Here is a 14,449-nt window from a genome sequence, read left to right as displayed (position 1 = left end):
GGGTGAGGGGGGGGGTGTTGCCTCCCTCCCAGCTGTTCAACTGGAGGTGAAGTCCGGCAAAATGGGCAGGGGGGACGCGTGGCCCTCCAGGAATGGGGTGTGCAGGCCCCCCTCGCCCGTGGGTAGCCACGCGTCCCGTTTTGGCTCGAGTAAGCGCGGCTTTCCGTGGCCCCCGGCCCTGCCGGAGGTGCGCGCGGCGGCGGCGGGGAGCTGTCCTGTCCGTGGGGTGGCCATCGGAGAGGACAGGCCGGTTGCCCTCTGTCGATACGACACCCTTTATGTCGCCTTGATGGCCTCAGTTTTTCAAGTGGAAAGCATTTTTTCCAAGAGGAAAATACAGGGCGTGAAGGCGGCCGGGTTTTGTATCAATAGAGGACGGGGTGGCAGAAAACCGGGGTGTCCTCCTAGCGTACCCCCTGTAACCTAAGTACCCCTAGAAGTATGTCCCGTTGACCACCCCGTGTAGTAAAGGTGAGTAAAACTGATTTGTATACGCTATACTGTACAGTATTCAAGTCCCTAACCCCATTTCCCCCATAAGCCTTTAGTTTTACCATCCACGGTTTTGCCGACCGTGGGAACTTGTTGGAGCCTAACTCCTGGGGTTGGCGAGGGAAGCCTGTAAATCCCCAGGAGGCTGCTGAGAGTCACCCGGGAGATAAATGATGGGGCGCTCATTAAGATAAATGTTAAATCTCATTGATTCGGTAGTCCAGTGGGTTTTTGAAATGTAATAGCAATGTGCTTTTGCCTTCTTGACGTAAAGTCTACGCAGTATATCTGTAACTATCTATGCCAGCACGTGGGCACGCTCGCGGTGTGCGTCGCGGGCATGTTGGTGTTTTGGAAACCTGGACTAGATTCAGTGTTGGCAACCTGAGGCTCATGGGAGGAGGTTGGACAGCGCAGGGCAGGGGTGATCTGGGTCCAGCCATGCCCTGCTCTGCTGTGGGGGTCTCGCGTTTCCCCTTCCCACTTCTGCCACATAGGTCAGGGTGTTTTTCAGCCAATGATTTGAGTGACAATTGGTTGAGAGAGGTGATTGACTGGTAGCCTGATATGATCAGCATAAAACCTGTGCGAGTCATGACCTGGGTGTGAGATTGGACTTTGTGCATGACTGAGATTATATGAGATGGGGGCACGGGAGAGAGAGAGTGTGTGTGCAAGGGTGCGCACGATTGGGATCTTGGGTGTTGCTGATGGTGTTAGAACACACCTGCGTGGTCCACCTGTTCTGCTGCATAGGAGGAAGGGTAAAGTATCACCCATCTCTTGTGATTGAGGTGCTTAGTACCCAGCGTGGTGGGGTAAGGCATAAAATCCTCCAAGAGTGTGGTGTTGTTGCCGTCTGCTCTGTAAATACTGTATATACTAGCTGGCTTTGTGATTCTGCTTGCTGTTATTATTGTTGATGTTGTGGAACTTATTTCATACACTTCGATTAACTTTACTTTACACTTCCATTAACTTCTCCAATACCTGGAGAAGAATCCCTTTTTGGTCTGCCAAAAGCAGGCTGGCAGGGTAAAAGAGGCCTAACAACCCTCTGTGTTTGTTAATCTAAAGACCCTGTGAGTCCGCTCCCTTCAGGAGAATCTGTTCCAGTGCTTTACCACCCTCCCTGTGAAAAAGTTTTTCCTGATATCTAACCTAAACTGCCCTTGCTGCAACTTGAGCCCATTGCTCCTTCTCCTGTCATCTGCCACCGCTGAGAACAGTCCAGCTCCATCCTCTTTGCACCCCCCCGGCAGGGAGTTGAAGGCTGCTATTAAAGCCCCTCTTAGTCTTATGTTCTCCAGGCTAAATAAACCCAGTTCCCTCAGCCTCTCTTCATAAGTCACATACCCCAGAGCCCCAACTATTTATTGCCTTCCTTGGGACTCTCTCCAAGTTGTCCACATCCTTTCTGTAGTGAGGGCCCCAAAACTGAACACAGTACTCCAGATGTGGCCTCACCAGTGCTGACTCGAGGGGCATAATCACTTCCCTTGATCTATCGGCAACACTCCTACTACCAATGCAGCCCAGGATGCTGTTAGCCTTCTTGGCAACAAGGGCACACTGCTGGCTCATATTCAACTTATTGTCCACTGTACCCTCCAGGTCCTTTTCTGCAGAGCTGCTGCCCAGCCAGTCACCCCCGGCCTGTCCTGGTGCATGGGATTGTACCGTCCTAAGTGCAGGACTTTGCACTTGTCCTTGTTGAACTTCATGAAATTCCTCTTGGTCCAATCCTCCAATTCGTCTAGGTCACTCTGAATCCTAGCCCTACCCTCGAGCGTATCTACTACACCCCCCAGCTTGGTGTCGCCTGTGAATTTGCTGAGGGTGCCTCTATGCCATCTTCCAGGTTGTTGATGAAGACGTTGAACAAAACTGGCCTCAGGACCAACCCCTGGGGCACTCCACTTGATACCACCTGCCAGCCATTGATTACTACCTTCTGAAATTAATGATTCAGCTGGTTTTCTATCCACCTTAGACCCATTCATCCAACCTGTACTTTTTTAGCTTGCTTGCAAGAATGTTGTGGGAGATGGTATTAAAAGCTAAAGTCAAGGTATATCACATCTACTGCTCTCCCTGCATCCACAGAGACAGTCATCATAGAAGGCAGTGGTGTTGGTCAGGCATGACTTGCCCCTGGTGAATCCATGCTGACTTTTCCTAATCACCTCCTTCTTCCCCAAGCGCTTAGAAATGGATTCCTTGAGGATCTGCTCCATGATTTTTCCAGGGACTGAGGTGAGGCTGACTGGTCCATAGTTCCCTGGATCCTCCTTCTTCCTCTCTTAAAGATGGGCACTAAATTTGCCCTTTTCCAATCCAGAACCTCCCCTAATTGCCATGAGTTTTCAAAGATAATGGCCAATAGCTCTGCAGTCATATCAGCCAACTTGCTCAGCACCCTCAGGTGCATTGCATCTGGCCCCATGGATGGGTCCAGCTTTTCTAAACAGTCCCTAACTTGTTCTTTCATCACTGTTGGCTATTCACCTTCTCCCCAAACTGTGCTACCAGATGTAATAGTCTGGGAGCTGCCCTTGCCTGTGAAGACTAAGGGAAGAAAGGCATTGTGTACTTCAGCCTTTTCCTTATCATCTGTCACTAGGTTGCCTCCCCCCATTCAGTAAGGGACCTGCGTTTTCCCTGATCCTCCTCTTGTTGCTGATTTACTGGTAGAAACCCTTCTTGTTACCTTTCATGTCCCTTGCTAGCTGCATTTTGGCCTTTCTGATTTCATCCCTGCATGCCTGAGCAATACTTTTCTCCTCCTCCCTAGTCATATAGCTAAAGTTTCCACTTGTTGTAAACTTCCTTTTTGTGTTTTAGCTCACTGAAGAGCTCCCTGCCAAGCTGGACTTCTGCCATAATTGCTAATCGTCCTGCACATCAGGATGGTTTGTTCCTGTGCCCTCAGTGAGGTTTCTCTAAAATAGGTTTCTCCAGCTCTCCTGGACTCCTCTCTTCTCCTCAGACTGGTCTCCCAGGGGATCCTGCCCATCTGTTCCCTGGGCGAGTTGAAATCTGCTTTCTGAAGTCCAGTTGTGGACGTTGGACCACTTACTGATTTGGTCTGAAAGAAACCAGCAGCTTCATAGCTAATAGGTGGCAACATATAACTTGGTTAGATAATAAGGAAAATAAACCAGATAGTCCCATAGACATGTGCCTCCAGAAGGGAGGAGGGCAATTTAATGGCCAAATGTGGCTTAGACATATATTGGGAGTAAGGAGGGACAGATGGAGTATGTATGAATCATGCATCAAAAAGAAATGCATCAAAAAGATTTATAACTTGCCCATAACCTTTCTGGATAGGTCAGGATATAAATATTATTCCTGTTACTATTATGTGAACAGATTTTCATGAGGAAGGGAAAAATATCCAGTGCCAAATATCAAATCTTTGCTTTATAGCATGGCAGCCCAAGGGCACTCTACTGAACAGGCTGCCAGAACTTGTTAAACTTCAACATTTTTTTCCTAGCTTATTCTGGGAAATGGCAGAGGGTCGAGGTTTAGCCCCCAGAGCCCGATCCCAGTGTGCAGGGCATGATCTGGCCCATGAACCTGCCCTGCGCCATTCACAACAGCGAGCATCACTACTAGAAGCAACTCAAAGTAGAGTCTTGTAATACAAGGTGCTGCCAGTCACGCTTACAATACATCTGTATTTATATAAGAGAAGAGGCAGTTATGTGCATTAGTTTGAAGTCTGACAGAAGGCAGGGTAGACGCCGCACCTTATAGACTGACTGAATCGGATATGTGTAAGCTGTCTCTTTGTATAAGTAATGTGTTACATAATCACATTGCCCTTTTGTTTCTTCCCTTTTATATTGTTGTACAGTCTTATAACTCTAGAAGACAACTCAGGTAAGTTGTTTTTCCACTTTATAACAAACTAGAAATTACCATATTTACTCAGTTAGAAAATGAGGCTTCTCCCCTTTTAACATGGGGGAACAAGCGCCTTGCCTTACAATAAAGTATGAAGTGGGAGGTGTGGGGGGCAGGCAACTGTTTCGGCTCTGGCTCCAACCCAAAGCTGGATCACGGTGCATGTGCTCCAGCCCAGCCCTGTAGCAGCCGTGCCAGCTTTGCGCTGCTGCTATGGGGCTGGTCTGGAGCCATGCGCAGTGCCCCAGTCTGCAGCAGAGATGGAGCCCACTGACAAGGAGCAAAGGTGAAAGTGGGGAGGGGCAGGTAGAGACTTGCCGGGGGTGGGGACCCAAGGCTGGGCAGGGGGCAGAAGTGGCATGGAGGGGGCAGGGGAAGGGGGTCAGGGACCTGAGGCTGCAGGGGTAGGCATAATGAGGGCAGAGGGACATGTGCCAGGGAGCACACTGCTTGCCCCACCACTTCCCACACTGCCTGTCCCCACTGCCCCCTCCATGTGCTGCCCCTTTACTGTCTGTCTACCACGTGACCTACCACCTGCCCTTCCGCACTGTCTGTTCCCCACCATCTGCCCCATCGCTGCCCCCATCACCTGCAGTAGTGTGGGTGGGTGGAATTTAAGATGATCCTCCAATAATTAGATTCCATACATGGAAAGTTATAATACATTTATAAATTTTCCTTTAATAGAATCTACTTACTGGGGGGTCATGTTACATTCAGGGTTGTCTTGTATTCAGGTAAATACAGTATTAACTTGTTCCATTGGAACTGAAAATTCACTTAAAATAAAACAAGTACATCTGAAGGCATACATGTAACTGAAAGCAAACCAGCATTTGTGAGCTAGATAAAGATATCAGTTTTATGTAGCTTCCACTTATAGCTAGCCACTTTAAAAGTACAGTATAGTTGTGCTTAGCAAAGGTGCTTTGATTTAAAAACAAAACAAAACAACACTCCTCCAAATTCAGGGCACCTTCTGAATATTGAAGTGCTGAACAGCCTGTTTTAAGTTCCATGTTAAGGCAAATACCTCAGTGGAAAATGTGATCAGCTGGAAGGATTTGCACAATCAAGTTAAAGGATATCTAGGGTATGTAGTTCTATGGAAACCTACCGTCACAGTAGTACTGGGCAGTGGTAATGACATGGGAACAGGATAATAAACTTCCCAGATCAATGCTGGTTATTCAAATATACACCATGCAAAGTAGGATAAAATGTTGTTGAAGCAGCAACTGTTATGGGATGGTTGCCCATCTGTTTCTCCTCCAGTGCTGCTTTCATCACAGAGCCTGCAGTATCTTTGCTGCTGCGTGCTGCACTGTGTTTCTTAGAGCACCTTCGAGAAAGTTGTTTTTGGGGAGAGGCAGTAGCAGCTCGGGGTAATGCCAGGCAGCTGTTTTTTGCACAAAAGGCTTGAGAGCTTGAGGGTCTGATAACAGAATCCAGGGGACCTGACAAGTGGTGCAGTGGCGACCTCCCCACTGAAAGGGCATGCATTACAGTGCCTGGCAAATCCCAATAAGTATTTGGAAATCAAGCTGCATTACCCAGGGACTAACTGCTGCCAGTGTCTGAGGGACTCTTTCAAGGAAGATACCCTGCTACCAGGGAGAGAAGATAAAATTGCTCAGTTCTCTCTCAAAGAACATTGGCTAAAAGGAACTTAAGCTGGATACCCCATGCCTGTTCCTATACAGCTGCAGGACTGCAGTTGTCTTTTGGGTGAAAACGTGAGAACAGAAAACCAAGCGTTCACCAGCTTTCTGGTCCAGAATGCTGCTGGTTCCTTAAAATGCACCAAGTTGAGTTTCCGGTGTCCTAAAACTCACATCAATGGTGAAGCATAAAGAGATGAAAAGGAAAAGGAAGGGAAGGCCCTAAAGAAGGCTGGGATGGTGGGACCTGCTCGGCAGGGAAGTTGATGTGGGCAGAGGAAGGGGGCACGAGTTCCCTCTGAAGTCAGGGAGTGGCAGCTACTTGGATCAAACACAACAGCATCAGCATAATCATAAGACAGGGTGGGAGGAGAGTTACAGTGAAAGTAGATGAGAAAAAGTTTTCAAGAATGGCCAGGCTAGGGCTCATAAGGAAGTTCTCATTTGGAAGTCCTTTGCTTCCTTGCTTTACTGATGAGAAGAGCCCATAACTGGCCCGTCTTATAGTGGCTTTGAGGTAGGAAGGGAGCAGAGAAAACTTTGCCAGTCGGAATGACTGGTAACGAGTTTGCGCTTAACCTCCCAAACCAATTTAAAAAAAAAAAATCAAAAGTTTGAACTTGGTCTTCATTGAAAATGATGTTTTTGACATGAAATTGCTGCATTTATCCCAGGTTATTTTATTCCATATAGTCCAACATGGCCATGGAGGAGGAAAACGTAACCATCGTCATCAATAGAGATGTTTATGAAATCCTTAAGAAGAGAGAGGGCTGTCTACGTGACCTGCTTTGGAAGAAGTTTGGCTGCACGCCAGTCTTTAAGGGTAGACCATGCCCCGTTGAAGTGTACAGGAAAAGCCCCAAAAGAGGAATTGAGCTTTCTGTTTGGATGGATGATATTACAACACACAATGCTGATGCATTGGTCAATGCAGCTAATGAATTTCTGAATCATGGTGCAGGACTTGCTTTGGCTCTTGCAGAAGCTGGGGGGCCAGCTATTAAAGAACAGAGCAGACTTCATATTGAACGCTATGGGACACTCAAGGCTGGGGACATAGCAGTAACAGGTGGAGGCAAGCTTCCTTGTAAGGCAGTTATCCATGCTGTAGGCCCCAGGTGGCTGGCATGTTACAAGGATGAATGCTGTCACAAGCTTGAGGTAGCTATTACAAACATCCTGACCTATGTTAATAAACCAGAGAGTTATATCGGGTCAGTGGCTATCCCTGCAGTGAGCTCAGGAATTTTTGGCTTCCCACTAGATATGTGTGCTTCTGTGATCGTACACACAATAAAAACATTTGTGGATCTGGCTCCAGTATTTCCCCATTTGAAAGAAATCCGCTTGGTGAACATTGATGAGCCCACAGTTGCAGCAATAAAACAGGCCTGTGAAGCATGCCTGGGCAGTAGCGACACCAGTGCACTTCAAGGCACTGCGCCAGCTTCATCCAGCTCGTCTCCAGATTCCATCACCATCAATGGCCTTTCCCTCAGGAATTTTTGGCTTCCCACTAGATATGTGTGCTTCTGTGATCGTACACACAATAAAAACATTTGTGGATCTGGCTCCAGTATTTCCCCATTTGAAAGAAATCCGCTTGGTGAACATTGATGAGCCCACAGTTGCAGCAATAAAACAGGCCTGTGAAGCATGCCTGGGCAGTAGCGACACCAGTGCACTTCAAGGCACTGCGCCAGCTTCATCCAGCTCGTCTCCAGATTCCATCACCATCAATGGCCTTCCCCTACACATCAAACGAGGGCTCATCGAAAATCAGCGTGTAAGTCTTCGCCCTGTATCCTGTGAAGTGCTGAGCACAGATCTGCATCTCAGCAGGGTGCAGGATGCTAGAAGATCAGGGACCATCTCGTAGTGGCCTCTTGGTCTCTTAAATGTGCCTCTTGACCTCCTGCCTTTAATCACCCAGGCTTTGCATTGGTTAACCTAGAAAAAGTCTTAATCTCTTAATATGACTTTGAGTTTTTAAAAAATTTAAATTTCCTTTCTGGCTACACGCTGTCTTGAGAATACAGAGAGATAACAGCAGACGGAAGCAGGAAAGTTCATAATATTACTCTCTTATTTTAACATTGATTCTGGTATAATATTTTGATAATTAACAGGGTTTCGTATGTTCTCTACAAGGTGGCTTTTCTAGCTTTTATGGCATTCCACTTTTCTTTGGGACTGGGATGAATTCTTCTTGCTGCTGGGGCATTCAGCATAGGCTGGTACAGCTGACAATATTTTATTTAAAAACAAAGCAACTGTACCCAACATCCTTAAAACACCCTGTGACTTAAAATGGAATTCATCAAATTGTAAGAGTTGGAAGGGACCTCAGGGATCATCTGGTCCCTTGCTCAAATTCAGGAATGCTAATCCTAAATCATCCCTAGCCCATGCTCGTCAACCTCTTTTTTTGAAAAGCTCTAGTGATGGAGATTCTTCAGCTTCCTGGGCAGTCAATTCCCCTGCCGTACTGTATGGTAAGGAAGCTTTTTCCTGAGATTGAATCTTAACTCTGCTTTGCTGCAATATGAAGCCATTGCTTTATGTCCTGTCCTATGCAGCAAGGCGTAAAACTATTTAATATTCTATATACCTATTTTAAATTATTTAATTATATATATATATATATATATAGATATAGATATATAGATAGATAGATATATAGATAGATAGATATTTTTTGTTAAGCCTTGTTAGGAATAAACCAGAAGGGAGGATTAGGCTGGAAGCTACATGGCAGCTGTAACAATAGTGCCTGCTACTGATGACTAATGCATCTCACAGAATTTTTCCACAATTTGTGTGTTAAAGAAATGCCTCAATTCCCCCTGATGCACATAATTTTAAGGTGTGGAGATAAGAGGCAGCAAAATGCCTGGCAGGGGGACCTGCATGAGTGAATTAGATAAGGCAGTAGAGTATTTCATTCCTTTCAAGAAGTTGAACATGGGTGTGCCTGAAAGCCACGCATCTTTAGTTACCCTGGAACAGCCAAGTTAAGGTCTGAGTCTCTATCTTTGTGATCAAACCATGGTAATGAAAAGGTTTTTTCTTTCATTGTGCATATTTAGTTCCAATTTATATTTGCCCTCATGAGCGCACTGAGGGAAGAAGGAGAGCGCTCGGGAATTATCTTCTCCATATCGTTTTCCTGCAGGAGAGGCAGCCACAATTTTGTTATTCCCCTCCCCCAGGTCCGAGTACCCCAGAGGCCATTGAAAGATATTCAGTTAAAGGCGCAATGGGATCTGATCCCCAAGTCCAACCATCGAGCTTCCTGTCATGCCACGCATGGGAATGTGGGATTGGGGATCAGATCCCAATCATGCCTATTGCTGGTACAGGGGTAGCCCAGGATCATGGTCCTGGGATCTCCCTGTACCAGTAGGTAGCAAACTGGGTTTGTGGCATGCCCATGGCTGGGAGCGCCAGTCAGTTGGTCAGCACTCCAACCTTGGGAGCGGACCAGAGCCTTGAAGGGCTCTAGTAGGCTCCAGAGACTGGGAGTGCCAGTCTTGCATGTCTTGAAGGTCTTGCATTCGAAATCTTGTCTAATTCTATCTCAGCTATATAGTTGGTCCAATAAAAGATATCACGCTAAGAAATCCTTGCCTCTCACATAATTTCTAGACCACCACAACTACAACACCTATATTAAGCAGGATTTTTTTTACACTGAGATGCAGGAACATTTAGAGGGGAGTTTTGATTGCAGTGGACTTAGCATACATGCATACTCAAACTGAAACGTGCTAAAAGATTGTCTTCTTCTCTTTCAGACCGACATTATTGTGAATTCTGTTGGCATGCATAGTGATCTAAAGGTCGGAGAGGTATCAAAAGCCATTCTGGGAAAAGGAGGACCATCTCTTGAGAAGGAATTTCAGAACAACTTGAAAAAACATCTACCATTTTCTGAAGAACAACTTGTATGGACAAAAGGACACAATTTGGCAAGCAAAACTGTGCTCCACGTAGTATGGCCATATTCTATTGGTGATAAATACAAGGTGATGTTCAATTCAATTGGATTTTCACTTCTGTATGGTAAACAAGTAAAGTTAGTTTTAAAATCCTTTTATTTTTTTGGCAGGTACTCAAAACTGCAATGGCGAAGTGTCTGCTTGAGTTTCCGTCTGCTTCAGTTTCTTTCCCTGCATTAGGGATTGAGAAGTTACATCTCGCAAAGGATGAAGTGGCAGGTATTATGATCGATGAAGTTCTCAAGTTTGCAAAGGAACAGCCCTCAAAAAAAATAGAAGTATTTTTTGTGCTTCATCCAAATGACAATGACGTGTATAAGGTAAGATGTTTCATATTAACAACAAGCTGAGAGCACCCACACCAGCAATAAAAAGTTTCAGTGTATTGTTAACAAACCAACTTCACTATACAGAGCATTTGTAGCTAGGAAGCCTGTAGAGTATGCATTTTCATTCACTGTTGCTGACATGAGCAATCAAAGATCAAAGCCAGCAGGTTTGGCTGAATGGGACACGCAGACAAGATCCTGGAAGGGGACAGGAATCGGTCTCTTGATAGAAGCAAATCCTGGGAGAACATGGCTGTGCAGATCACTTGGCAGAGAACACAGTGCTCAGCTTTCCTTCTCAGCCAGCAGCATGGCTCTGAGGGAGAGAAACTGGGTCTAACAGTGGTGCTCAACCTATGGCCTGTGGGCCAGATCCAGCCTGCCATGTCATTCAGCTCTTGAGGTCTCTGCGAGTCCTGAACTTTGGCTGGCATCATTAACTGCAACAGCTCTGGGAGTCCTGTGGGCCGGTTGACATAGCCCTGCGCTGGATTGCGCCAGCACATGGGGTCATGCAGCAGGCGGATCTTGTGCACAGAATGAGGGCGGTGTGCCAGATTGCACCTGTGGGTTGGATCCTGTGCTGGATCATGCCCATGAACCAGCCCCATGCTACTCATTTGGCCAACGGCCAGATAGATTGAGCACCAACCTATTAAGAAGGTTATGAGTGGTGGTTCTGCCTGCAGTAACCTAAAACAGTCTTGGGGAAGTTCAATACATGACTCCCTAGGAGAGCACTTGCAGTTCTGCCATTCTACCCTTTGCCCTTACAGCAGGCCTGCATTTCTGGGGACTGGCAGGAAGGATGCAGTGAAGATGCTGCTTCCCGACCACTGGGAACATTTTAACATGCTTTTCCTGTACACAATAAAAAGGCTGCAAAGACAAGGCCCTATTCATTGTTTGTAACTTCAACTGAGTTGTGCCACTTTATACCAGCTGAAAGTTACATGCAGCTGTTTTAGGTCTGTATACATCACAAGATGTTTCCATGTTTAGGTACGTAAAAATAGCAATCAAGTGCCCTCTCCACCTTCCTTCTCTTTGTGCTGAAAAGATCGAATACCTTAAGTCTTACCTCATAAGGTCTGCTTTGCAGCCTCATTTTTGTTTTTCTTCTTTGAACGTTCTTCATTATTTCCAAATCTGCCTCAAAATGTAGACACCGGTGTTCTAGTAACGATCTTACAAATGCAGTGCAGAGAGGCAGGGTCCCTTCTCTACTTCTGTTCATTATTCCTTCTTACACACCCACAGACCACCTGTTTGCATACTGTATATAGGGGTGGTTGGATAATAACTCAAAAATAAAGTCTTAGTCTTGTATATTGTGTGTGTGGTGGGTTGCGGAGGGAGATGTATGTATGGGGTGTGGGTGTGTATGTATGGTGGGGCATGGGGGGTGGTTTGTGAGAGGGTGTGGCTGTGTGGGGGGGCGATAAGGTGTGTTGGGGGGTGTATATTTGGAGGGGTTCTGGGGGTAGGGTGTGTGAGATTTGTGGGGTGTGAGGGGACCCCCCGCTACTACTCTATGGCATGCAGTCCCTGAAGGCAGCAGCAACAGCAGGCAGGGGTGCTCGTGCCCGGTGCAGGTGCTGCTTCCCAGTGGTGCGTGGCTCCAGCCAGTGCTGCACATTGTGGCAAGGAGCACAGCCTGGCTGGCTCTCCTCTATTGCCGGGGCTCCCCACTGCATATGTGCAGCTCACGCACTCACATTTCACTGGAGGGAAGCTCCACGCACTGGAGCTGGCTGCCTTCACTACTTCCTGCCATGCAGTTTCCCAGGACTTCATGGGGAAGCAGGGGCTGGGGCTCCCCTCCACTTCTGGTGGAGTCCTGGGATGTGTGGCAGGGAGCCAGCTCCAGCATGTGGACCTTCCCTCTGGTAGGGAGCGAGTGTGGAAGCTGAACATGCACGGTGGGGATCCCTGGTGATAGAGGTGGCCCAGCCAGGCTGCACTTCTCCTCCCCGCATGCAGCACGGGCTGGAGCTGCCTGGCAGTGCCAGTGCTGGGCACAAGCGCCCACCACCTGCTGCTGCTGCTGCCTGCAGGGACTGTGTGCCAATGCGGGGAGCGTGTAGGGGGTCCCCACACCCCTCCCACCTGACCTCCGCGCTGCTGCTGCCCCCCTGGGCATGGGCTCTGCACTGCTGCCAGCACCAGCCCCTCCATGCTCCTGCCCAGCTGCAGCTCCCCTGCTGCCCCCACTGCTTCCCTACCTGTTGCCTGGAGGAAGCGGGATGCTGGGGAAGCTGAGCAGATCTGGGCCCTTCTGGCCCTGCCTGGAAGCTGTGTGCTGGCCAGGCTGGGCTCTTCCACTCACAAGGGTGGGAGCGAGGCACAATAGGGATGTTGGTGGGGGGGTATATATGGGGGTGGAAGGGATAGGCAGGGTACAATTAGTTGGTGGGTGCCGTGGGCTGGATGAAAGTGCCTGGCAGGCCAGATCTGTCCCGCAGGTCATGTTTTGCCCACCTCTGCTGTAGGGGAATATTGAATCATACTCAGGATCAAATTCTGATGAGATGGGTAAGGTTGCCTAAGTAAGCGGGGATAAGGAAGTCTAATTTACATGCTGAAGGAATGGAACGAAGATGTAGCAAACGCCTGCCCCTCTGCTGCTGTCTCGTATTTGTTGTTCTTCCTCATACAACATCGCCTATGGGACACTGGTGGGCCAAGTACAACAGTTTTGACACTTGGATCCAATAGACCTTCACTTCTTGGTATATACCTTATCTCACCTTGCATGTAATCTCTGAATTTGGCCCTGAATTTGGAAGTATCACTCCAGTATTTGAAGTAAGAATTTCCAGCAACTTTACTGCTGATTTTTGCTTGTCTGATCCCTCTGCTGTAATCCTCTGGAGCTGTTTGTTTTCCCTCCGGTCAGTGGCATTTAGGGTAATACCCTATTTTCTAACTTAGTATCAGCCTGTGATATACCTTCCCTGACCTTTGACTGAAGAGTGGTTGTATCTTCCTGCCACATGCCAGACCTCTGACCCAGCTGTATTTTGTTGTCTTTTGTCTTGGTTTCCTTGGAGCACATGCTCACACGGCTGTGTGTCCATAACATGCCAGAACCCGTCCTTTATTCACCGCAGGCTCTTTTGTTGCCTGACGCTCAGGATACTGAATTTCTGCAGCACAGGAAGGCAGTCTACAGGAAGTCCAAATACACCGTACAGCTCAGAGCAGCATTTGCAGGGGTTTTTTTATATCAAGAGGAGCTTTGGGGATGGGGTAGAGAAATGGATAGTGTACAGTGACAACTTAAATCCTCACAAAGATGGAGGAGCAGGCAGCCTCTTCTGTCTGCAAGCTGCAGTAGCAGCTTGGTGCATGGGTCTGTGTGAGCTGCATCCAGGTGCCTTTGAACTTTCTTCTGTGCAAAACTTATGCCAGGTGTAATACCGGGACCAGCATTTGGCCTTGTATGAAATGATACTTATGGGGGCCACGGCCAAGTCACACCTGAACAGCTGGTGTTTTAACTGCTGCACCGTTCCATAGCTTATTGGATACGTTTAATTAACGTAGTATATTGCTTACTCAAGAGGATCTTGGTGAGCCAAATGGCTTGTGTGAAAACACTTAGATATGTAAGTCAGTTGGTTGTGAACAGGTTCCAAATGATCTTTTTTTTCCCCCCAAGGCTTTCAAAATGAAGCTTGATTCAGCAAAACGCCAGCTGGGAGAGAGGATGGTTAGCAATAAACACCAGAGTCTGGGTGAGTCAGGAATGCTCTGGATACAGTTCTGAAAATGAGTGTTTCCCAAAAAACATCGTGGGGAAGGAAGCATATAGAAACTTTGTATTTTGACTCTTGGTGTCTGTGAGATCATCTGATAAGACATGAAAAGGACCCAACCAATTATGATTGGTGGGGAAAGGCATTACCCTCTTTTGGAGCACTGTTTTGTAGAACTTATTTTAGTGTCACGACTGTCTTTTTTCTCTTTTTTCTTTCTTACTCTTCTCAGACTGTCAGTTGGACAAACCCGATGTAATTGTTACACTAACTGCTACTATTCA

General features: G+C 47.3%; 1 protein-coding gene across 8 annotated transcripts in view; it reads left to right on the top strand.

The window, feature by feature from the left end:
- The first annotated feature begins 14 nt into the window (after positions 1–14).
- The window catches only part of PARP9 (poly(ADP-ribose) polymerase family member 9), a 20,365-nt gene continuing 5,930 nt past the window's right edge, over positions 15–14,449 (top strand). The window contains exons 1-7 of one of the 8 annotated variants that reach the window (XM_025196990.1): positions 15–471; positions 4,358–4,383; positions 6,765–7,424; positions 7,681–7,860; positions 9,872–10,102; positions 10,186–10,395; positions 14,069–14,144. In XM_025196990.1, coding sequence (XP_025052775.1) covers positions 6,771–7,424; positions 7,681–7,860; positions 9,872–10,102; positions 10,186–10,395; positions 14,069–14,144 — 1,351 coding nt within the window. In that variant the 5' untranslated portion in view covers positions 15–471; positions 4,358–4,383; positions 6,765–6,770. Of the gene's footprint in view, positions 472–3,209; positions 5,504–6,745; positions 7,464–7,594; positions 7,861–9,871; positions 10,103–10,185; positions 10,396–14,068; positions 14,145–14,449 lie in introns of those variants that run through there. The other 7 variants (XM_025196991.1, XM_025196988.1, XM_025196989.1 and 4 more) reach the window with 7 other exon arrangements.

The sequence above is a fragment of the Alligator sinensis genome, unplaced genomic scaffold (genome assembly GCF_000455745.1).
Source record: "Alligator sinensis unplaced genomic scaffold, ASM45574v1 scaffold4_1, whole genome shotgun sequence".
Classification (NCBI taxonomy): Eukaryota; Metazoa; Chordata; order Crocodylia; family Alligatoridae; genus Alligator; species Alligator sinensis.
The sequence above is the reverse complement of the archived record's forward strand: the minus strand, read 5'-3'. Positions and strand labels throughout refer to the sequence as shown.